Source organism: Capricornis sumatraensis, chromosome 4, assembly GCF_032405125.1.
Source record: "Capricornis sumatraensis isolate serow.1 chromosome 4, serow.2, whole genome shotgun sequence".
Taxonomy (NCBI): domain Eukaryota; kingdom Metazoa; phylum Chordata; class Mammalia; order Artiodactyla; family Bovidae; genus Capricornis; species Capricornis sumatraensis.
This window is the reverse complement of record NC_091072.1, coordinates 144,960,483-144,984,758: the sequence shown is the minus strand read 5'-3', so window position 1 is coordinate 144,984,758 and position 24,276 is coordinate 144,960,483. Positions and strand designations below refer to the sequence as shown.

At 43.2% G+C, this 24,276-nt stretch overlaps 1 protein-coding gene across 1 annotated transcript; it reads right to left on the bottom strand.

Moving 5' to 3' along the window:
• Positions 1-6,820: 6,820 nt before the first annotated feature.
• Positions 6,821-17,661, bottom strand: MFAP5 (microfibril associated protein 5). Its single transcript, XM_068971995.1, has 9 exons — positions 17,604-17,661; positions 16,072-16,107; positions 13,101-13,145; positions 12,590-12,622; positions 12,190-12,225; positions 10,606-10,635; positions 9,618-9,705; positions 8,603-8,676; positions 6,821-6,933 (listed from the first exon to the last, which is right to left on the bottom strand). Exons 1-9 carry the CDS (start codon positions 17,659-17,661, stop codon positions 6,821-6,823), a joined length of 513 nt encoding a protein of 170 aa, XP_068828096.1.
• Positions 17,662-24,276: the final 6,615 nt, after the last annotated feature.

Below are 24,276 nucleotides of genomic sequence, written 5' to 3'. Positions count from 1 at the left end.
ATCAGGGATCAAACCTCTACACTGGCAGAGGATTCTCAGCCACTGGATCACCAGGGAAGTCCCCTACTTACTTTTTATAACAGTTAGGGGAGGAGGTGAATCTCACATACATTTATGAGATTATCCTGAGTTCAGCCCTTACGGATTGGTACAGAACTATGGTAATGTACTCCCCAAAGCTCCACAGTATAGATATATGGCTGGATAAACACACAGCAGAAAGGAAAAGAGAATGAATGAGAAGAAAGCTGGAGACGGAGAAATGAACTTAGAACCTGTGGGTTAAGAAAAAGCTAGAATCTTACTGAAAGTGATTGGACAAATTGAAAGGAAAAAAAAACCCCATTATCAGTTATTTTTAAAACCATTGAAGGTTTGAGGTGAAGCGAAGCTCATTTTGTCAACAGGAAGCTATGGTACATGCTCTACGTTTCTATTTATATAAACAACATTTGCTTTTCCATCTTAGGTTCTGCCCAGAAGTTATCGTCTGACCGCCACTTCTGGCTTTGGTTGACTGGTTTTTAGAAAAAAAAACAAACTGTGACCACCTGTTTCTCTCTCTACCACAGAGAAAGTCAAGTCACTTTCGCTAGTGTTTGGTTAGTGAAAAGTGCTAAGACACACAGGGATTTCAATTTTTATTAGAATGTTGTATTTTTTAATTAGTTAATGGCTCTGCTGGGTCTTGTTGCCGCACGGGCTTTTCTCTGGTTGCAGTGAATGGAGGCTGCTCTCTGGCTGCCGTGCATGGGCATCTCATTTCGGTGGCTTCTCTTGTTGCAGAGTACGGGCTCAAGAGTACAGTCTGAGTAGCTGTGGTACACAGGCTTAGTGACCTCGTGGCATGTGGGATCTTCCCAGATCAGGGATTGAACTCATATCTCCCACACTGGCAGGTGGATTCTTTACCACTGAGCCACTAGGGAAGCCCTGGAGTGTTGTGTTTTTAACCAAATCTTTGTCTCCCAGAGTTTGCCTCCCCAGTGTTCACTCTACCCTGTAAGGTTCCAGATGGGTTGGTATGGAACTCCACCACACTTCTCCCAGACAGATTTGTGAATTTTCACCTTCTAGCCTCTGGGTTCCCCTTCTCTGATGTCAATCTCTTGACACTCTGCCATCCCCTTCTCCCCCTTCTCTGGTACTCTTCCAACTTCTCTTTCTATTCAGCTGTGTCTTTTCAGTGTGTTCCAGCTGCTTCTGTACAGAAGGAAGCAAAGTTGCTTGCACCTTCTGATCAGGTGTAAACATCAACTTTCACCATGAGCGCCAGGCATTGTGGAGGGGGAGGAGTTTGTGGCTGGTAACACATACTGCTCGGGGACATCAAAAGAAAGGTCCAGAAGTGGGGAGACAGCTTTTTGCACCATGAGTCAAATGAATACTCAGAGAAAGTGTGCAAGGAGGTCTTTTTAGAGAGTAGAGTGCACATTTGAATCTCCAAAACTTCTTCATTCAAAGAAGAAAGAGAATTTATTTCAGTCACATGCATGAAATGATGGGGTAAAGTTAGGTTCAGAGCAATTTTGGAAGAGAAGACAAGAAGAAAGCTTTTATTTTTTTTTTTTTAAGATGAGGTGTACAGGCAGCTGAGTCTATCTGTTCAAGGTGCCAGGAAGAGATAATCATCACTGCCTAATGATACTTTTGCAGGCATGCTCAGTCATTTCCAACTGTTTGCAACACCATGCTCTGTAACCTGCCATTCTCCTCTTGTCGATGGAATTTTTCAGGCACGAATATTGAAGTGGGTTGCCATTTCCTTTTCCAGAGGATCTTTCTGACCCAGGGATGGAACCCATGTCTCCTTCATTGGCAGGCAGATTTTTTGCCACTGAACAACCTGGGAAGCCTAATTTTACTTTTACCAAATCATTTATTTCCAACACTAAATATCCACTGTTTCAATTAAAATAATTTTTTTTTTTTTTTTTGGCCACGCAGCAAGGCTTGCAAGATCTTAGTTGTCCACCAGGGATTGAACCCCGGGCCTTGGCAGTGGAAATGGACCCCCAAGAATTCCCTCAAATAACTTTTTTTCATCAGAATAGAATAGAGGTTCCTTGCTTAAGAAGGTTGTCATTTGTGTTCACCAGGAAAAGAATAATGTTAATATCATAAAGAGTGAAATGTTTTCAAATCTTTTTCTGGGGTGGACCAAGGGAGGAAAACTAGAACACCAGGGGCCTGAAATGGGCTGAGAGTAAACAGCAACAAAAAAGAAGTGAATGAAATTTTTAACTTTTTATTGTGTTTTGGAATATAGCCGATTAACAATGTTGTGATAGTTTTAGGTGTTCAGCAAAGGGACTCAACCGTACATATACATGTATCCATTCTCTCCTAAACTCCTCTCCCATCCAGGTGGCCAAATAACATTGAGCAGAGTTCCCTGTGCTATACAGTAGGTGCTTGTTGGTGATCCATTTTAAATACAGCAGTGTATGTCCATCTATATGTATGCTGTACATGTCCATTCCAAACTCTCTAACTATTTCTTTCCCCAACCCTTGCCCCTGGCAAGCATAGGTTTGTTCTCTAAGACTGAGTCTGTTTCCATTTTGTAAGTTCATTTGTACCATTTCTTTTTGGATTCCACATATAAGGGATGTCACACCATATTGCTCCTCCACTTCACTTAGCATGGCAATCCTAGGTCCATCCATATTTTTGCAAATGGCATCATCCTTTTTAATGGCTGAGTGATATTCCATTGTATACCCATCTTTATCCATTCCTCTGTTGGATGGGCATTTAGGTCCTTCCATATCCTGGCTATTTTAAATAGTGCTGAAATGAACATTAGGATGCATATATCTTTTTGAATTATGGTTTTCCCTGGATTATGCCCAGTAGTACGATTGCTGGATCATATGGTAGTTCTATTTTTAGTTTTTTAAGGAACCTCCACACTGTCCTGGCTGTACCAAAAAGGTGAATGGAATTTTGTAAATGGGGAAGAGAGGACAGAGGTAAAGAAAACCGGAACCAAAACTAATCTCCCGGAACTGCCCTGGAACTGTTCTTAGAGCAAAGTTATGAGAGAAAACAAGCCTTTGTAAGGGGGAGGAAAGCAAGGATGAAAAGTGAGTTAGAAGTGTTGCTTTCCACTTGGAGAAGAAGACAAAAAGCAGAGAACATCAGAATAGTGAGAAATGGCAAAGCACAGGAATTTGATGCAAAAGAAAAGGAAGGGTGAAACATGAAACTGCATCCAGTAAGACTGAAGGGGACAGAAAAGAAAGAACTTTCTGGAGAACCGAGGAGTGGGCCACATCTGGGGGAGAGTAAACAAGTTTGTAATGTTGCAGAACCAGTGGTTAAGGAAGGAGGCGAAGATGGAGAAGAGCAGAACAGACATATGTGAGCCATGCTGCTACTCAGCTTTCAAAGGGAGACAAAAGCCCAAGTTCAGGCCTTCTTTCTAAACATAGAAAAGAGAAACAGACCAAAGGAGACCACTCTCCTCTGAGAAGGAAGTTGGAAAAAGTTTTATTTTAAATGTCTAATTTGCAATATATACAATAATGGGATTGGGGTGCTTTCTGGTAGGCATGCCCCTCTCAGTCAATGTGCAGTAAGGGTCAGTTTCATGAAGAGGCTTCTGAAACCTCTCTCCATTGGCTACAATATCCATGGACTCTGTCTGTATACGAGTACATCTGCTTTGAGGGACTGAGGCAAGGATTCTGTGCTTCAAGGGTTTTTTTCCTAGTATTTCTCTTTAATCAGTTGTGCAAATCCTATTAAACTAAGCTGCTTCTTAACAGACTTCCCTGGTGGCTCAGACGGTAAAGTGTCTTGCTTACAATGCGGGAGACCTGGGTTTGATCCCTGGGTAGAGAAGATACTCTGGAGAAAGAAATGCTTCTTAACAGCAAGAATCTAGTCCTCATTACGGTAGTTTTTCTGCAACACGGAAGGAATCCAGCCCTTACCAAGTGGACTTCTGCCACATAGAACTGTCTCAAAGTGCCCTCATTTCTGTTTGAATTCCACTGGCTTTTTTGGAAAGGTACTGTGTTGTTTAGATGAAAGCGTCCATGATGTTTACTTTGTCACTCATAGTATGGTTTTGTTCTATGACGTTGTGGACTGTTGTCCTAATATAGAGTATTTCTCTTCTTGTAAAGCAGACACGATAGTTGTGAATTAGACTGCATCTAGGCTTCAAGAAATATGAACAATGCATTTAAATCTCATCATTGAATGAAAAGAAACATAAACATAAATTTCTTCCATATTAAAGATGGGGAAATTAAACCAGGGCTTCATAATGAGGGACACTGACTGATCTGAGTTTACCTGGTTCCTGCCAGAGCCAGGATAAGAATGCAGGTTCTCTGAATATTGTGTTTCTTTTACTCTTCTCTGTAAACCATCAAGTATACTTTATACTTGCCTATTAAAATTCAGGTCTGAATTCCCTTCTTTGGCCCCCAGTCAGATGATTCCAGAATCCATCTGCATGATCATCTCTAGGTTATGGTGATGAGGATAAGAGAAGTAGCAGCTCCAGGAACTTCAGAGCAATGATCCGATTTCACATTAAGCTGTCTGATTAACTTGTGGAGGTGGAGTGGAGGTGAGCTAACCCCATTACTACCGCAAAGAATAATTACATAAGACTTTCTAGCTCTGCTTGGTGATTGAATAACTAACCACATGAAAAACTGGATACCTTTATACCTGGTGTACTCCTTTTTCTAGCCTCAGCTTCTGAGCTTAGCAGAAGACATTTTGGGTCTCTATAGTAGGACTGAATAACTCTTGTCTCTGGAGTACTTTCTAGAACTACACAATTACCATAATCCTTCTCATAAAGAGAGCATATAAAGAAGACTGAGCCCCAAAGAATTGGTGTTTTCTAACTATGCCAAAGCCTTTGACTGTGTGGATCACAATAAACTGTGGAAAATTCTGAAAGAGATGGAAATACCAGACCACCTGACCTGCCTCTTGAGAAACCTATATGCAGGTCAGGAAGCAACAGTTAGAACTGGACATGGAACAACAGATTGGTTTCAAATAGGAAAAGGAGTACGTCAAGGCTGTATATTGTCAGCCTGCTTATTTAACTTATATGCGGAGTACATCATGAGAAATGCTGGGTTGCATGAAGCACAAGCTGGAATCAAGATTGCCAGGAGAAATATCAATAACGTCAGATATGCAGATGACACCACCCTTATGGCAGAAAGTGAAGAGGAACTAAAAAGCCTCTTGATGAAAGTGAAAGTGGAGAGTGAAGAAGTTGGCTTAAAGCTCAACATTCAGAAAATGAAGATCATGGCATCTGGTCCCATCACTTCATGGCAAATAGATGGGGAAACAATGGAAACAGTGTCAGACTTTATTTTTTGGGACTCCAAAATCACTGTAGATGGTGACTGCAGCCATGAAATTAAAGACACTCACTCCTTGGGAGGAAAGTTATGACCAGCCTAGATAGCATATTCAAAAGCAGAGACATTACTTTGCCAACAAAGGTCCGTCTAGTCAAGGCTATGGTTTTTCCAGTAGTCATGTATGGATGTGAGAGTTGGACTGTGAAGAAAGCTTAGCACCGAAGAATTGATGCTTTTGTACTGTGGTGTTGGAGAAGACTCTTGAGAGTCCCTTGGACTGCAAGGAGATCCAACCAGTCCATTCTGAAGGAGCTCAACGCTAGGATTTCTTTGGAGGGAGTGACGCTAAAGCTGAAACTCCAGTACTTTGGCCACCTCATGCGAAGAGTTGACTCTTTGGAAAAGACTCTGATGCTGGGAGGGATTGGGGGCAGGAGGAGAAGGGGATGACCGAGGATGAGATGGCTGGATGGCATCACGGACTCGATGGATGTGAGTCTGAGTGAACTCTGGGAGTTGGTGATGGACAGGGATGCCTGGCATGCTGCGATTCATGGGGTTGCAAAGAGTCAGTCACGACTGAGCGACTGAACTGAACTGAAGTGAACTGTGGTGCTGGAGAAGACTCTTGAGAGTCCTGGACTGCAAGGAGATCAAACCAGTCAATCTTAAAGGAAATCAATCCTGAATATTCATCGGAAGGACTGATGCTGAAGCTGGAGCTCCAACACTTTGGCCATCTGACGCAAAGAGCCGACTCACTGGAAAAAGAAAAAAATCCTTCCCTGTTGCTGGGAAGGATTGAAGGCAGGAGGAGAAGGGGACAACAGAGGATGAGATGGTTGGATGGCATCACTGACTTGACGGACATGAGTTTGAGCAAACTCTAGGAGATTGTGAAGGACAGGGAAGCACGGTGTGCTGCTGTCCATGTGCATAACTGAGTGACTGAACAACAGAAAGGGGACATACCAGGCAAAAGTTAGGATAATCCAGCAAAATAATTGGAGTAAAGAGGACCACGTAAGTGAATGGAGAGTTAATCTAGGAAATGCTTGAATGTAAAATATTCATGTTCTATAGTTAGTTGAGATTGACAGTGATAGCATCTTCCCCCCTAAGATCTATCTCAAACAGATTCAGTAGTTAATATTTTTAATAATTTTATTCAAGTTTACTTTATCTTGACATTGTACATAGAATGTTTCTATCTAAGCGACACATTAATCATTTATCTACCAGGTCTATGATATGGAGAAGCAGGAAAACCATGCAATACTACAAAAACTATATGTTATATACTGAAAAGTGACAGAAGCGGGTAAAAAAAAAAAAAAGAAGTAGGGGCAAAAGCTAGACATTGCAAAGGGATTGGTTTAAGAACTACTCATATCTATGGGTTAGCTGACAGTGGTTGGACAAGGAGTTCCCTCCCACCCACACATTCTTTCCTTCCTCTTCCTTATTGATCACAGACCACTGGGTCCCTGCAAATTCACATTATCACAGGGAGGAAGGCGGAAGTAGTTGGAGCGTCGGAGTCGCCTTGGGGGCAGACCAGCCTTCTGACGGCAGAGTTCATCTAGAAGAGAAGCAGAGCATGTTGAGATGAGAATGTAGGAAGGTGGCCAGGGCTCCAAGAAAAGAGAAGAAGAAAGAGGAGACTGCAGGGTGGTGCAGTGAACGGGTTGGAGAGAAAAAGATCAGGGTTAGAACCTGGGATCTGTCACTTACTGGTTATTTACTCCCTACCAGAAAGAGTCTTGACTTTTCTGAACCTCACCATCCTTTTCTGCAAAACAAGCATTGAAATACCTACTTCAAGAATGTAGTTGAAAATGAAAGACTGGATGCAAAAGAACTGAGCACAGGTGGTCAGTTCTTAGTCACACCTTGCTTCCAATTCTTCTAATTATAGACTTATTAAACAGCAGGAAAAAAAAAAAATGAGGTCCAGTCATTCAAAAGTGTTTACTGTGTGCAAATGGCTAACTTTAGCAAGTCCCCCGAGACACTTGAAAGTGCCTCGAGTCCCAGATACTCATCCTCAGTGTCAAGGTGCTTCCCTTGCAGGTGGCTTGCAGAGCCAATGAAGGCGAGGGCTAAGTTTCCTTCTGCGAAGTTAAGTACAGCTCTTACTCAGAGGGGGTTGGTGCAAGGCCGGCAGCTGAGTCAGAGTGGCTTTTGCATGTGGTGACTTTGACGACGGCAGCCATCATCTGGGGCTGGGCCAGGGGAAGGTGAGAAATAGTGTTTTCACACCGCACATAGTGTCTAACCACACATTTGGACTCTTGTAATTTTTTTTTTTTAATAAAATCTTTCTACCTTGCTCTACCTCTGAAATTTCACAAGAAGCAAGGGAAATGGTTCTTGGAATTGGTGGACTATTGTAAAGGTAACCAATGTTCAGCCAATGTCCATGTGATTTTTTTATGCATCCAAATGTTATAGTGTTTAAATTAGTGGCTTTTTTCCCACCTGGACTTATGAACGTGGCTGCAGGACTAGTAGAGACTGTTATTTGTAATAGTGGACTTGGCTTTTCATCTCTGCAAACGATCTTCAAAGTAGCAGAGCATCTGAATGCACTAGCTATACATAAGAGAAGTTTGGGGTTTCTGTCTAGTTGGAAAGGGATTTAGCGGTGCTTTCTTAAGGGTTATCAATTTTTTAATGTTAATAATGGAAGATAATTGCTTTATGATGCTGTGTTTCTGCTGTATGACAAAGTGAGTCAGCTATATCTTGTTTACTTGCTCAGTCATGTCTAACGCTTTATGACCCCATGGACTGTAGCCTGCCAGGCTACTCTGTCCATGGCGAGAATACTGGAGTGGGTTACCATTTCCTTCTCCAGGGGATCTTCCCAACCTAAGGATCAAACCAGAATCCTCTGCATTGGCAGATGGGTTCTTCGTGGCTGAGCCACCAGGGAAGCCCTATACGCATTCATATATCCCCTCCCTCTTCAGCCTCCCTCCCTCCTCCTCTCCTTCCACCCCTCTAGGTCATTACAGAACACAGAGCTGAACTTCCTGTGCTGCACAGCAGCTTTGAGGGTCATGAATATACCAAACATGGTGCTTTCTTTATATTGTTTATTGGGGTAACTAGGTGGAGCAGGAGCTGATGGAAGTCAGAGAGCAGCCTAAAGCCCTCCTCCAAAGCCACATCTTGGAACTGTTAGCACCTTGCCCCAATTATCAGTTGCTCTCATTACTGTTCCTCCCCATCAAAGCTAGTCTTACCTTTCATAGCTTCGTGTTCTTTACAGACAAGACGGGAGCAGATCTCATTGTTGATGACGTACATGCGCCGTGAACTGCCACAGATCCAATGCCATGGTGCAAGAGGGATATGGAAAAAGCATTGAGAGGGAGAACTAGCCTCTGCCTGAGATGTCTCTTTCAACTCCTGCAAATACCTGGATTTCCTTAAGTATTTCAGACTTCCCACTCCCACCCCCACCCAAGTAGTGTAGAAGATAGAATGGTATTGATCACGCTTGTTAGTTACAGCTTTGCACATTCCACCTAGACTCAAGCTTTAATACTTCCCACACTACTCCCTACTATTTTCTATCTTCACACTTGCATCTTCAGCTCCAGCCTATTTCTCAGATGTAATGAATTTGATAAACCAGTGTTTCCCTCATGATCATCCTTCCTCCAGTACTCAGCATCCTTGCCTTCAGCATCTACATTTGTTAGTTAAACTGTTCCGTGTGCCTCAATCCAGACTCAAGGTTCTTTTTTTCTTCTATCATAATACAGTTCCCATTACTTATTTCTCAGGTTTTAAGTCTATTTGCTTTTCTTGAAAAGTATTTTTATTTTTAAAAAAGCTTTTTATTTTGTCTTGGGGTAGAGCTGATTAATAATGTTGTGATAGTTTCAGATGAACAGCAAGGAGACTCAACCATAATATACCCGTATCCATTCTCCCCTATGACATTGAGCAGAGTTCCCTGTGCTACACCTTAGGTCCTTGTTGGTTCTCCATTTTAAATACAGCAGTGTGTACATGTCCATTCCAAACTCCCTAACTATTCCTCACCTGTATCCTTCCTCAGCAACCTTAGTTCATTCTTTAAGTCTGTGCAGACTCTAGGTTCTAGTTGGCACCTTCAGAATAGCTAAAAGGGTGATGCTTAAAACTTCTGCCGCCTTAGAGACTGAAATTCCAGAGTGGGTGCTCATTAAATAGTTACTGACATGAAAGCGCTATTAAGGGGGGCTCTCTAGGCGATATGGGACCCTTTACCTGGTGAAGCATATCTGATGGAGGCATTGCTTGATTGGCCGATGCACAGAGTAGAGTCTTGTGCAGGCGAATTTCTCATCCCGGCACTCTGAAGATACCCACCATAAAAAACACATGGTTAGAGGAATGGAGGAGGAGAGAAAGAGCTGGGAAAACCTAGAGTAGTCTCTACAGAGGATCACTGTAAGCTGGGGTATGTTCTTCTTGTAACCAATACAAAGCAATAATGTCCATCTCTTTGCAACCCCGTGGACTGTAGCCCGCTAGGCTCCTCTGTCCATGGGAATTCTCCAGGCAAGAATACTGGAGTGGGTTGCCATGCCCTCCTCCAGGGGATCTTCACAACATCGAACCCAGGTCTTCCGAATTGCAGGCTGATTCTTGACCAGCTGAGCCACCAGGGAAGTCCACAAAGCAATAATAGATGTTGGCTAAACAATGAAATTTAGGTGCTTCCCTACCTGAAAGGACAGAGAATAAAATAGTCCCTGCGGGTTCTTCTAGGAAAAAGTCCTTCTAGGGTTAGACAGGTGGCAACATGAAAGATGAAATGCTAACAGTCATATTCTGAAGAATTTGAATTCTAAAGTGGGTCACGATTTCTCTGTTCTGGTGGTTTTGAACCCTAGCTGCACATCAGAATTATCAGTATGTTAGAGAAAGCATGACATCTACAGTAATGTTGAGTCCTTGAGGTCACTTCCTGACCCACTAACAAACAGATTGTGTTCAAAGTTAGTTTATGGAGAAGACTGTTCTGGGACCATGCAGTAGTGATCCCATCTTTTCCCCATGACCTTTAGAACAGGAACTCATAGACAGTGAGGTAGGGTAGGAGGGATATGAAAAAGACTACAGATATTCTTTGAGAAAGAATTGGAAATAAAACTAGAAGATGTACCAAGTATTCTCCCAAGAACAAGGAGATTAGGAATTTCCAGGAAGAAAAAAAAAGCTTAAGAAAAATACAGACAAAAGACAATCATACCTGTGGTGGTATTTTTGTCGTTGAGTGAGGCTGAAAGGAGATTTTATTCAGTTATTACTGGTTCTAGAAGTCACTGCCCTGTAACTGTCATGTTGCCTTACTTGAGACCCATGTGTGTGCTCAGTCATGTCCGACTCTTTGTAACCCTGTGGACTGTAGCCCACCAAGCTCTCTGTCCATGGGATTTTCCAGGAAAGAATACTGGAGTGGGTTGCCATTTCCTTCTCCAGAGGATTTTCCCGACCCAGGGATCAAACCCGCATTTCCTACATTAAAGGTGTTTCTTTACCGCTGAGCCACCAGGGAAGCCCCAGTCCTAACCTAGGGGCAAGTTAAATACTGGCTGAATTTGTAGAATGGAGAGTAAGTCAAGGAGTAAGATGCATCTTGAAGAAATGGACTAACCATGGGAGTTACCTATAAAATGTTTTATCAGAAGGGTTGCTAATAGGATACTATAAGAAGAATGTTAGCTAGGTGATCTCATCTATCCCCAGTTTCTTTGTTTCCACTGCGCTGGTTCTTAGTTGCAGCATGCAGGATCTTCACTGGGGCCTCTGGACTCTCAGCTGTGGCATATGGGATCTACTTCCCCTACCAGGGATCGAACCCAGGCTCCCATGGTTTCAATCACAGGTTTATATGCTGAGAATTCTCAAACTTCTATGTCTAGCTCAGAACTTTCTTCTAATAAGCTCCAGGTCTACAAATTCAACTTCCATTTTGTGGAAGAGCTCATGGATTTTTTTTTTTTTAAAGATCCTTCCATGTCTCAAACTGCCTTCTTTCCCTTCACCAATTCAAAATGTTCAGTGAATGGTGCTACCATCCACCCAGTAGCTACCATCCATCTAATAGAAAACTGAACTTCCTCTCAATAGCCTCTGCTCCCTGACAGCTCATTTCTCTCCCATACCTCTAACAAAATAATTCAGGACATCATATTTTATTGGGACTAGGCAGCAGCATTCTTGCTGGCTTTCCAATTCAATAATCTGCTTAGAACTTTACTTTGCATGAACTGTTCTCTGGCTGGTTTTCATTTCCATCCTAAGCCTTTGCCTATATTGTTTTCTTTACCTGAAAGCTCTTCGCTTTTCCATTCATTTGATTCACTTCTGTTTGTCTTCCAGGAATCAACCTAGTCAATGTGCCCTTCAGAAAAGCCTTTCCTAACTCTCAACACTGAATATAGTCAAGGACTTTGAGATTTCACAGCTTCTTTTGCTTGATTCCATATGTTTGGTGAAACTGAATAAAATTATCCATTTCTTTGTCTTATCTCATCTGTTAGACAAAAGATGTTTAGAAGAAAATCTGTTTTGTTCACCTTTACCTTTACCCATTCAATCTTGGAAACTTGGAGAGAAAAATCAAACCTTGGCAGTTTATGTATCAAACCACAGTTCTTGCTTGTTACGGGCTCAAACATGTCATTAATTTAAATTAAACTGTTGGGCAAATGCACTGCATAACATGTAGTCCTATTTAGGGTTCTTCACCAGCTGTGCTGTCTTCCATCATGGGTATTGTGGGAAGCCCAGAACAGCCCCCGTGGCCCTGAGGTCCCAGATCTGAACTCACCCAGGTCATCGGTAGAAGGCTTGATATCAGCCAGAACTGAAAAGGCACAAAACAGTGATGTGAGAAGAGTTTCGGATCGACAAATGGGAAGGCAGAAGGCAGGAGGGAGAATGTGGGTAACAGGAAAAAGCTGAGGCAATGGCTGGGTTTTTTATATTGTGTCCAGGGGAAGAGAGTTTATTGAAGATGATTTTTTTGAGTATTATTTGGCCTGTTGACATTGGGAATCTTTATGTATGCTTTTTAAAGCTATGAATCCATTTTGCTTCCTCTTTTTTAGGGGGCCAGGAAGCATCCCCTTCCCAGTGATAAAAATTATAAGATTAATTCAAGAGCTAGAATAAATACTGTGACTATTAACATGAAACGTGCCGTTTTTAAGAGCTGGAGTGAAACCTACCTGTTTCATCTGTAGCAGGATCATTCACCAGATCTGCAAAGATATGATGGATGCAGGGAATGAAAAAATGCAAGCAGGAAAAACAGCAAAGGGAAAAGCAGGGTGAGGCATGATGATCTAAGAGGAAAGACTGAAGGGAAAGAATGCGGACTCTTTGGGGGAAATGTAAGGGACTATCACAGAAGGAAAAGGATGAGGCAAAAAGATTGGGCATGCTTATAGCTTTGGTGGCATCTAAGACAGACAACAGGGCTCTGAATCTGTCTCTCTCTCTTTTTAAATAACATTTATTTATTTGGCTGTTCCAGGTCTTAATTGCAGCATGAGGGATCTAGTTCTTTGAGCAGGGACAGAACTTGGTCACCCTGCATTGGGAGCATGGAGTCTTAGCCAGTGGACTACCAGGGACATCCCTGAGACTCTTTTCTAGTCTTCCTCTTACTTTATACAGACATGATCCTGGATCCTTCTATCCACAGTGTGAGAGCAAGGAAATAAAAGAATATCTTACTAGGATCTTCTGTGAATGTTTCTGAAGTCACTGTGGTCACATCATCTGCATAAAAAGAATCAGAAAACACTTTCTGAGCATTCTCTGCCCCTCACCCCCCACCCCTGCACTCCCAGGAAGTGAAATTGTCAAGCACAGACACCATCATGTAGTAAGATCCTAAAAGTATTTTTCTTTGTTTCCCAACCAAAGTCTTTTCCTCTGAAACCCAAACTAATGTCACACTTTTCCTACTCCCATGAATATACTCATACAATCCTAACCCTAAATTGTCCCTTTCCCATTGTTCTTATTTAGAGGAATGAATGAACTATGTGGCCATCAGATAGTCTACTGATGGTTCAGCATTGGACTGCAAGAATGACTTCATCCTAACAGATAATAACTGATACAGCTAGTTAGGGATTACTATGGGCTTGCTTTACAGATGGTAAAACAGCATCAACAAACTAAATAACTCATCCAAGGTCATAGAGCTTGTTGATAGTTATTATGGGCTGATGACCTCTTTGTGATACTTATTTAAATGAAAATTGTCTTTCTCAAAAAGACTGATTTTTAAAAAAAATCTTTTGACTGTGCTACTGTGCATGTGGGGTCTTAGTTCTCTGACTAGGCATTGAACTGGCACCCCCCTGAAAAGGAAGTGCAGGATCTTAACCACTGGATCAGCAGGGAAATCCCCAGACTGTGATTTTTGACATTCATGATTTTGATATTTTTGGATATCAGTCTGATGATTCTCTCTACACAGTGTTCACAAGAGGTTACATTGGTCGTTTTCTGATGCTCACAGTGATAAGTGAGGTAGAAAGAGAGACGAGGAGGGGAGATGCTTTGCTATTGATCATTGGAAAGTGAAAACCAAAGGAGAAGTAAAAAATGGTCCAGGTCTTAAGATGGAAGATATTTGGATAAACTAAGAAAACTTCATCTGAAACTGCACATAATAGCAACTCCTGAAACAAATAGTCTCTGAATTAACAAGCAACATAAAAAGAGCAGTGTGAAGAACTAGACGTTTAACAAACATATCATCTACAATGAACCTTCACTGTAAAAGGCTTATAGTCATTATCAGTTTTACCCACTAGAGGTCAGCAAATCCACATAATACTTTGCCTTGAGGTCAGCATACAAGTGTCAGATTTACAATCTGGTGAGAAGAGCATTTTTATAAAGCATATCGGAGTTACTGATCCTTGTACTAGAAGCAAAACACAGAACATTTTAAAGGAATTTCCCCTGCTTATTCCTCAGTCATCTTTTAGAAAAAAATTCCAGAGAGGCATCAGATGGGACAGGAACCGTTTACATCTTTTTAACACTTTTTAACATAAGCTTTCTTCTTTCAGAGCAGATTTTGATAAAAAGGAATTCAAGTTTGCTCCAGTCCCACAGGATAAATGAAAAACCACTGACCCGATTCATTCCAGAGGCTGTAAGAAGGGAGTGGATTTTCTCCAGGGTGTAGCCAATTCCTGTCCTGTTTCCAGTTCTCTCCAGCTACATTCCAGTCCAACCACTCACGGAAATAGAGGAAGCAGTGGGTGAACAAAGGGTTTGAGAATATCCTAGCTGTGTTTTTAGAATTTCAGGCAGAGGACTAGTTTTCTGCATATCCCTCAGTTTACCCACCTTTTCCATGAGCTACCTCCATAAAAGCTTAAGGACTGATGAATGTTTTCTCAGAAGGAATCTTATGGAGACATTTTCATCAGCTCTTACAATATTTCTGCTCAAAAAGCATCACAAAGTCATAAAACAGGACTGGACCTTAACCAGCCCAAAGAAAGGAATTTGGATTTTTAGTTGTGTTAGTGCTGGGACTTCCCAGGTGGCTCTAGTGGCAAAGAGTCTGCCTGAAATGCAAGAAACATGGGTTTGATCCCTGGGTGGGGAAGATCCCTTGGAAGAGGGAAAGGATACCCACTCCAGTATTCTTGCATGGGAAATCCAATGGACAGAGGAGCCTGGTGGGCTACAGTCCATAGGGTCACACAGAGTCAGACACGACTGAGCATCTGAGCACAGTACAGCACAGGGCTGAAATAAAATCTGGGTTCAAAATTGTAAGGATTCAGGCCAGAACAGAGAAAAGGTTTTTCTGTATTTTTATTTCTTCTACCAAGATGCACAGTAAGAAATTATATTGTGAGCCAGTATACACATATAAAACGGAAAGAAGAGTAAAAATAATACTTAATTCTGTAATCTACTTGCAGTGTACTCTATTTATCTTCTAAGAAATATTTATTTTGGCGGTGCAAAGTCTTAGTTGAGGCTCTTAGGATCTTTAGTTGTGGCATGGGGGGTTTGGTTCCCTGACCAGGGATCAAACCTGGGCCCCCCTGCACTGGAACCATGGAGTCTTAGCCACTGGACCACCAAGGAAGTCCCCAGTGTACTCTGTTTTTATTTTAGTCTATCTTAACTCATTAAAAGCACCAGTTGTGACCCACTCATTAGATTTTTCGACTCATTAAAGGGTTATATACTGCAGTGCTCTCAAGGGTTGGGAAAACCAAGAGAAATTATAATTATGTTGGTGCCAAGAGGCAGCTGCAGATGTTGAATCGAGCTGAAGGAAGCGGACCTTTGGAAGCCAAAACTTATGGATTCTGTCTCATTGAGCCACGATTTCTCTATAGGGCTGGGAAGACTTCTTTTTCCGTCTGCATTTTAGTTTTTCCATTCTTACATGGATAGGAAAATTCTGTTAGGAGTAGTGGGCGTTATCCGAGGGTGTGGAAATGAGATGGACATAGAGAAGATTTGAGTGAAGTTATTTCAGTAGTGAATGAGAAAGTTTTATGAATGGGATGACAGGATTGTTGAATTCAATTCTATTATTTCACACACCTTGGCACGTCATCTCTGTATGGTACGACAAATTCTTGGAACTTTGACCATTTGGCTCCATTGTCCAGATAAGAACCCCAACAGAGCCCAGATGCATGGGATCACTTACCTCCTCGCTGTCCACTGACTCCTAGGGGTGTCCGGCCTGCACAAAGGAAGAAATATGTGAATGCATCCAGCTCTATACCTCATAAAGCCTTTCTGCGATGAACCAGAAAATGATGGGAAAATTGCTGTACTTGCCATGTTTTATTTCTGTTACAGCTCCGTATAGAAATAGGCAGACTGTTAGTGCTACACACAGACACGGAAGCACTCAAAGACAGGAGACTGCTGAGCACAAAGGGGAGCCCTGACTCAGGAGGCCTCTTGCTTTCAGGCTGTCCAGAAGGGGTGGGGTCTTGATCCACCCACCAGGCAGCAGCCCTTCCTGATGGCCTGTCCTTCCATCCCCACAGCCAGCCCCTCCAGCTACACTACTGAAAAGGGCCCAAAATGATTATCTCACAGTCTGTGTTGGGCAGAATAAGAAAAAAAAAAAAATAGGATTTTTTTTTTTTGGAAAGCCCAAGGTTCACTTTCTGTGGCCAGTCGTCTAGTTCAATTCTGTACAATCTATGAAGATCATTTTCCTTTTGTCTACAGAGGTGGCAGCATTTTCTGTGTGCACGTGAATCTGCTTGTGTGAGTCTGATGCTTGTGTTTGTTAGGTTAATGTATCCCCACTGTTTTCCTTCACAGTTTAAGATGTGCTGTGTGCTCAGTCACTCAGTCTGACTGTTTGCAGCCCCGTGTACTGTAGCCCGTCAGGCTCCTCTGTCCATGGGATTCTCCAGACAAGAATACTGGAGTGGGTTGCCATGCCCTCCTCCAGGGCATCTTCCTGACCCAGGGATTGAACCTTCATCTCCTATGGCTCCTGCATTTCAGGGCAGGCAGATTCTTTACCGCTGAGCTACCAGGGAAGCCCCTTCTTCATGGTTTAAACTTGAGTTTCTTGTGAGGTGGTCCTTATGTCTGTGTACACAATTGTATACATCAGCTTCTCTTTTTGCTTTCTTTTTTTTTTGGAGGGGAGGTGTGTCCTGGGATCTAAGTTTCCTGACCAGGGATTGAACCTGGGCCATGGCAGTGAAAGCACTGTGTCCCAGCCACTGGGCCACCAGGGAATTTCCTCCTTTGGTAGTTGTTTCCCTGTTTGTATATTTATGAGAGTGGCCCTCTTGGTTAATATGCATTTGCGTGTATCTTAGTTTTGCTTTAATTTCATAACTCTCAGGCTGCCTTCCCCCAGATCTGAGGTCATCTCTAATCACATCCCTCTAATCACACAGTCTTTTCTTCTCTTCTCTCTCTCTCTCATTTTTTGGTCATGCTGCAAGGCTTACAAGACCTTAGTTCCCCAGCCAGGAACTGAACCTAGGCCCTTGGCAGTGAGAGCGCAGAGTCCTAACCAGGGGACTGCCAAGGAACTCCCCACGTTCTTTGACTTCTCTTTAATGGGCAATTCTAGAATTAAATAGCAAGCATCTCTCTTCCCATTCCCCTTCAGCCTCCTTGCATCCTCCCTCTAACATACACCTCTACCCACCTCGGAGGAGCTGACATTTTAGGGAGAAAAGAAAAAAGGTAGGGACTCACCAGAGGACATGATGAAGGCAGTGAGAAGCAGGAGCACTTTGGGTCTGAAGAACACCATATCTGACAGGTGAGTGGGGAAAGTGGAGACTGTGATCAGCACTTCCATTCCAGGCAAGCATATCTGTAGGGTGCCTTGCTTCCCAAGGTCTTTCCTGGTCCCTCATAAGTCTCAGACCCTTCCTCTCTTTTCTTCCAACACTTCTTCAAACTCTCTTCTGTGATCATTTGCCATCATTCTCACCGCTTCTTTCCCAGCAAGTCAGGAAATTTTATACTCTACATGGTTCATGATGGGCCCCCCCATCCACCCCATGGCCTCTTTAGACCCTAGTATCTAAACTTTTGTTTTGATATCTGTGACTTTTTAAAAAATAATATCTGTTCATCTAAGTGTCTCCTCATTTGAATTCCATGGATAACTGGGATGTCTGTTCAATTCTAAATCGGTGACATTCTCCATTGCCTGCTTCCAGCCCTTTCTCACACACACACACACACACACACACACACACACACACACACACACACCCTCCCTCCCTCCCTCCCTCCCTCCCTCCCTCTGTCTGTTTAGGGTTTTAGACAATCCAAGCCACTCACTGTTGATGGTTCTCTGCTCTTTCCACCGAGTCCTTTGGTTGTTGAATGTGTGTCTCTCTCTTTCTCTGTTCCACTTTGGCTGGGGTGTAAGATGAACAGGGCCACTCCCTGGAAAGGACTTCGAATTTGGCCTACTCTGAAACAATGAGATGAGGGAGAGCAAGGAAGAGAGAGAGAGAGGGAGGGAGGGAGGGAGGGAGGGAGAAAGCCAGGCTAGAGAAGCCTGATTCAGTGCTACTATGATGCGGGGAGGAGAAGGGCGATGGGGCTTTGCACTCACTCACACCCTCGTTCCAAAGGTTATGATCACACTGATGAGAGATGGTGCTGCTCCCTTGACGGGTTGGCTCAAGCTCATATATGCCTTTCTTCCATGAACCACCATCTGGCCCCAGTCTCACTTTGTCCTTGGGTTACTTTTTACCTAAAGAGAGAGAGAGAGAGAAAAAAAAACCCCGCAAAATACGTTTTTATGTCTCTGGCTGTCTTCCATATTTGAATCATTCTTCCAACCCCCTTTCTCACTTTTGTCTTTTTAGAATTCTGCTCCCCCAAATTTCTTTGTTTCTTTGTGTCTCTCTTTTTTCTTTTCCTTTTGTCTTGACCCACACATTTAGCCTTCCCCCGCCCACCCCCATAATCTCATTTATTGTCACATCCAAACAAACACAGACACCACAGGAGTTTTGTCCTGGAGAAAGCCTGGCTGTCTTAGGGTTAGGGAAAGTTAAGGAATATAGGACCCTCACCCTTTTGTAATGTGGAGGAGCTCCATGAGAGAAGACGCCAGCCTTAGGCTGTCGTTTGGTTTTGTTTAAGCTTATGTTAAGAATCTTGGTTTCTGGACTCTTGAGGACAAAAATACCATCAGAAGGCCAATGAAAATTGGGAGCCAAGTTCATTCTGCTTGCTTTATTTCCCATCATATCACATAATATGTATATAACACTTTCTCTGATCCAGGAGCTATAAAAACTTTGCCTTTGCTCTTATTCCTAGAAACTCTCATGCTTAGACAATTACAACATCTCCACTTCAGCAAGAATAAACTTGAGTGACAGAAATGCAAATCTGAAAAATGGTTGACCTTAGGTGCTCTAGCAGGGTGTCAAGTTATCTGTTAGCTTCCTTAGTCTATATTCCGTTCCCTGAACAGCTAAATTAGAGAAGCATACAGGTAGACCCTGGTGGCTCAGTGGTAAAGATTCTGCCTGCCAATGTAAGAAGCTTGGGTTTGGGGGTACTTCCCTGGTGGTCCAGTGGTTAAGAACCTGCCTTGCAATGGGGGCTATGCAGGTTCAATCCCTGGCTGGGGAACTAAGATCCCACGTGCTACTGGCAACTACCTTGAATAAGACTGGTTGCCGTGATATAAATAAATAATATTTATTTATATCATATATATTTTATTTATTTAAAAAAAAAAAAAAAGAGGCTCGGGTTTGATCCCTGGGTTGGGAAGATCCCCTGGAGAAGGAAATGACAACCTACTCCAGTATTGTGCCTGGAGAATCCCATGGACATAAGATCCTGGTGGGCATCAGTTCCATGGGATCGCAAAGAGTTGGACACGACTGAGCAACTGAGGGCCAGCACCAGCACAGCTAGACAGAGCAGATAATATTAATGGGTTACAGACCAGAAGAAAGAAGAGAATTAATGATGGAAGAAGGGAGGAAAGGAGGAAGGAAGGAAGGAAGCGGTCCTGAGGAAGGAAGAGCTGTGGACCTAGAAAGAAGCAAATAGCACCTGTGGTTTCTCTTCGGGAGCTATACCTGCTCCATCTCTGAACTACGCGGGTTCTGGTTAGTTCCCAGAACAAATCTGTGGACCAAACCCAAGTCTTCCTCACCAGCCTGGCCCAAAACTTGATCTTTTTCCATCTGCTCCATAAGGAGAGTGCAGAGGCTGCAAAACAGATGTCTGGGGAGAGCCAGAGCAAGGAAAGGCAGGGTGGTGGGTGTGGGGAAGGAACGAAAGCAGACGCAGAGCAGAACTCAGGCAGGATGCACAATAGAGGGCCTAGAGCCACACTCATGTTTTCCGTGAAGCACAGACAGATGGAGGAACTGAACTCCGGCCAGTCGTTTGGCAGGGCCGGCAATGACCTCAACTTGCTGGCCCAGCCAGAGACTGTAAGACTGTATCTCCGGAAAGCCTCCCCAGGCAGTAGGAGGGGGCGCTCTCCTGGAGTCCCAGGGGGCGGGGAGTCTGAAGTTAGAGCTGAGAAAACAGGGACAGAATGTTCAGAGCAAGCAGAAGGAGAAGGCAGGCAGCGAGTGGGACCTCGGAAGGAAGGGAGGGGGGAAGCTGGAAAGAAGGCGGGAACTAGTGAAAGCAGAAACCACCCTGTATTCTTGCTGGTCCTTCAAGGATGTCATTTATTTGCAAGTACTTGGGTTGATTTCTTATTCATGACCTTAGAGAGCTTCAGATTTACTTTTCTCTGGTGGTTATCATTATAATTACATCAAGTCAAAGTCAGCACCCATGGCCCAGGAATGAGCGACTGCCACCCAGAGACGTGAGCTGAGACTCTCCCCAGGGAAGACCTCCCTGAGCTGCAGTCCGTATATTCATCCAATACAAGCTGGAGCTGCTGCAGGTCAAGGACACAGGAAAAGCCTCCGAGGAATTGACTGGCAGGTGCAGAAGCAACTTAAGGCAGGCCTTCTCATGTTTGAGAGAGCCAGGAAAATACTAGTTTTTTAAAAGAGGTCTCCAGTCGGTGGACAATGGGTAAAATGCAAAGAGAGAGAAGGGAGGCAGAGATGCAAGACAGTGTGCTGGTTTATTCATCTGTTTACTGGCCTGTGAAGAATACACCCATTAGCTGAAGGCCTCTGGGCAAATGTACAGAAACGTTATTACTGCGGTATGATCCAACTAAATTAAATCCAGGGCCTAAACACACACAGATCCCATAAAAGGGAGGAGAGGAAAGGAGGAGGGTTATATGAGGTGGGGATGGGGGGTGGGGGAGTGCTGTGTGTAGCAGAATGAAGCAATAAAGCAGTAACGGCCAAACTAAGAGACGGACTCAGCGGAGGCCTTCAGAGCCAACAAACGTATGTCCTCTGAGACCTTGGGCTGGGGAGAGCCTCCCTCATCTTAGTAACCATGCGCCTCTCCAATACTCTGCTCTTTACACCTCCATGCCTTGCACTTTCTGTTCCTTCCTTTCTGAAATATCCTTTTCCCAACCCCAGTAAAGGCCTGTGAAAGTGTTAGTGTTAGTCACTCAGCTGTGTCCTACTCTTTGCAACCCCGTGGACTGTAGCCTGCCAGGCACCTCTGTCCATGGAATTCTCCAGACAAGAATACTGGAGTGGGTTGCCATTTCTTTTTCCAGGGGACCTTCCCAACCTAGGGATCAACCCTGGGTCTCCTGCATTGCAGGCAGATTCTTTACCATCTGAGCCACCAGGTAAACACAAAAATAAATGCCTATATGCACATCAAAACCAGCTCCAAGGCTGTTCTACCCAGAAATCTTTGCCTGGTCCCCTCTGCTTCTGAAGAGTTAATCAGGGACTTCCCTGGCAGTCCAGTGGTTAAGACTTCACCTTCTAATGTAGGGGGTGCAGGTTCAATTCCTGGTCTGGGAGCTAAGATCTCACATGTCTTGAGGCCGAAAAACCAAAACATAAACCAGAAGCAATATTGTACCAAATTCAATAAAGACTTTTAAAAATGGTCCACATAAAAGACAATTGTTAAAAAGGTCAATTGTTCCCTCTACTGAGCTACCTCTCCATTTTATTTTTCTCACTGTGGCATCAGCTTTACTATATTCTTTTTTATGTGTCTGTCTTCTTGATTACACTGAGAGGTCCTTACTCGGCTCTGGCTGACATAATGACTAGTACAGAGCAACTCAAAATTTGTTCATTTGAGTTGAGATGAAGACTTGGAAATATTTTGAGATATAAACATTCAAAAACTGAGTTAAATGCAAAAATAAAAAATTGAGAGGAAAGTTGTAAAAAAGAAAGTAGTTTGAGAGAATACAGGAGTTCAACCAGTAAAATAACTAACCAATGTTTTGATCCAAAGGGAGGGGAATAGAGCTAGAGGAAACAGGTACAGAAATCAGGTAACGGTTATTCCAGGAACAAAGGAGTTTTGGCAGAAGGGCTGTAAAATCAGTGCATGTGAAACATGTAACTTTTATCATCAATGATGAGCGCTTCTGTCTTATCATTTTCAGAGGGTGTGGTGGCCTTGCACTGTTCCTCTCGACCAATCCTGCAAACATAAAATGCTTGATCCAGTTCAGAACTCTGTCAGGTTTCCTAAAATGGAACCCACAACAAATAAACTTGAATAACTGATAAAATTGGCTGTAGACACACAAAATAAGACAAATGCCTTGTTCACTGATAGGAAATGTCTATCTTCTCATTCTACTCATCAGGAAAGAAAGAAAAACGAAGTCTGGAATTCAAAAATATGAAAGACATCCAGGAAAGTTCAATGTATAATTTTTTTTTTACGCAGTGTTCTTATTTATTTAATGTTTTCATCTTTGTTGCTGCACACAGGCTTTCTCTAGTTGCAGCGAGCTGGGCTACTCTCTAGTTGTGATGTGTGGGCTTCTCATTTCGGTGGCTTCTTTTGTTGCAGAGCATGGGCTCTAGGCAAGGGCTCAGTACTTCTGGAGCAGCCGCCTGGTCATCCCGTGGCACTGTGGAATCTTCCCGGTACAAGGAATCAAACCTATGTGCCCTGCACTGGCAGGCAGATTCTTTTTTTTTTTATTGAAGGCTAATTGGTTTACAATATGACAGGCGGATTCTTACCTACTGGACCACCAGGGAGCTCTCATGTATATAATTATTCTCAAATAGCAACAGCTAGTAAAATCAGTGGACATAGCGCATTTATATGACAGATATACTTGCATTTTAATAGACGGTATGAGCCAGGACGCCCACAGGATGGCCCTTGGTGACCCCTACCTCTACTACTAGGCAATAAGATAACAGCAGAGGAGATAATCCCAGAAGAGATTACAAAGAGACTCCATCTTCTAGGGCCAGTGCTCTCTCGATCTCTTGCTTGTTTTCCCTGAGCAAAGCCGGCTGCGCTGTGAGTCACTCTATAGAGAAGGTCGTGGCTGACAGTTGTGTGAATGAACTTGGAAATGGATTTTCTCTCAGTTGGCCTGGAAGACTGCCGCCCCAGCCAACACCTTAACTATAGCCTAGTGAGCTGCCCTCAGCCAGAGGTATGCAATAAAGCTGTGCTTGGCTTCCTAACCAACAGAAACTTTGGGAAAATAAATGTTTTAAACTGCTAAGTAGATAAGAATGCATCATAAAAAAATATTGTATCTCCAACTAAATAGTATATAATAAAATCACATTAATACAATTATACTATTATGAAATACTAAATTAGCTAGTATAATACATATGTTCAGTTGCTCTTTTGAGTCTGACTCTCTGCGACCTCCTGGACTGTAGCCCACCAGGCTCCCCTGTCTATGGAATTTTCCAGGCAAGAATACCAGAGTGGGTTGCCATGTCCCTCTCCAGTGGATCTACCCGAACCAGGGATTGAACCCGCATCTCCTGCGTTGGCAGGCAGGTTGTTTACCACTGCGCCACCTGGGAAGCCCTAGCTAGTATAATATGTTGGCTATTAATATACACTAGTTTAGTACACTAGTGTTAATATATACTAATGTTCATGGAGCACTTACCATATGCTAAGCACTGTGTTAAAAAGTGTGATTGGGCTACATAAATTAAATACATCCTTTGTAATTAGGACTTCCCTGGTGGCTCAGTGGTTAAAGTGTCTGCCTGGAATGCAGGAGAGCAGGGTTCGATCCCTGGGTCAAGAAGATCCCCTGGAGAAGGAAATGGCAACCCGCTTCAGTACTCTTGCCTGGAAAATCCCATGGAGGGAGGAGCCTGGTAGGCTACAGTCCATGGGGTGGCAAAGAGTCAGACACGACTGAGTGACTTCACTTTCACTTTTGAAATTAATACATTCATAGGAAAGCATAGAAAAAAGGAAGGAGAGATGAAAAGGAAGAAGAGATAAGGGAGAAGGGAAAAAAGAAGGT

Excerpts from the sequence above, each read along its gene's own strand:
- MFAP5 (XM_068971995.1), bottom strand. The coding sequence starts at position 17,661 with ATGGTGTTCTTCAGACCCAAAGTGCTCCTGCTTCTCACTGCCTTCATC. Across the intron at positions 12,226-12,589 it reads TCCTGCTACAGATGAAACAG|TTCTGGCTGATATCAAGCCT; the intron begins GTAGGTTTCACT and ends GTGCCTTTTCAG. Across the intron at positions 6,934-8,602 it reads AGAACACGAAGCTATGAAAG|ATGAACTCTGCCGTCAGAAG; the intron begins GTAAGACTAGCT and ends CTTCTCTTCTAG.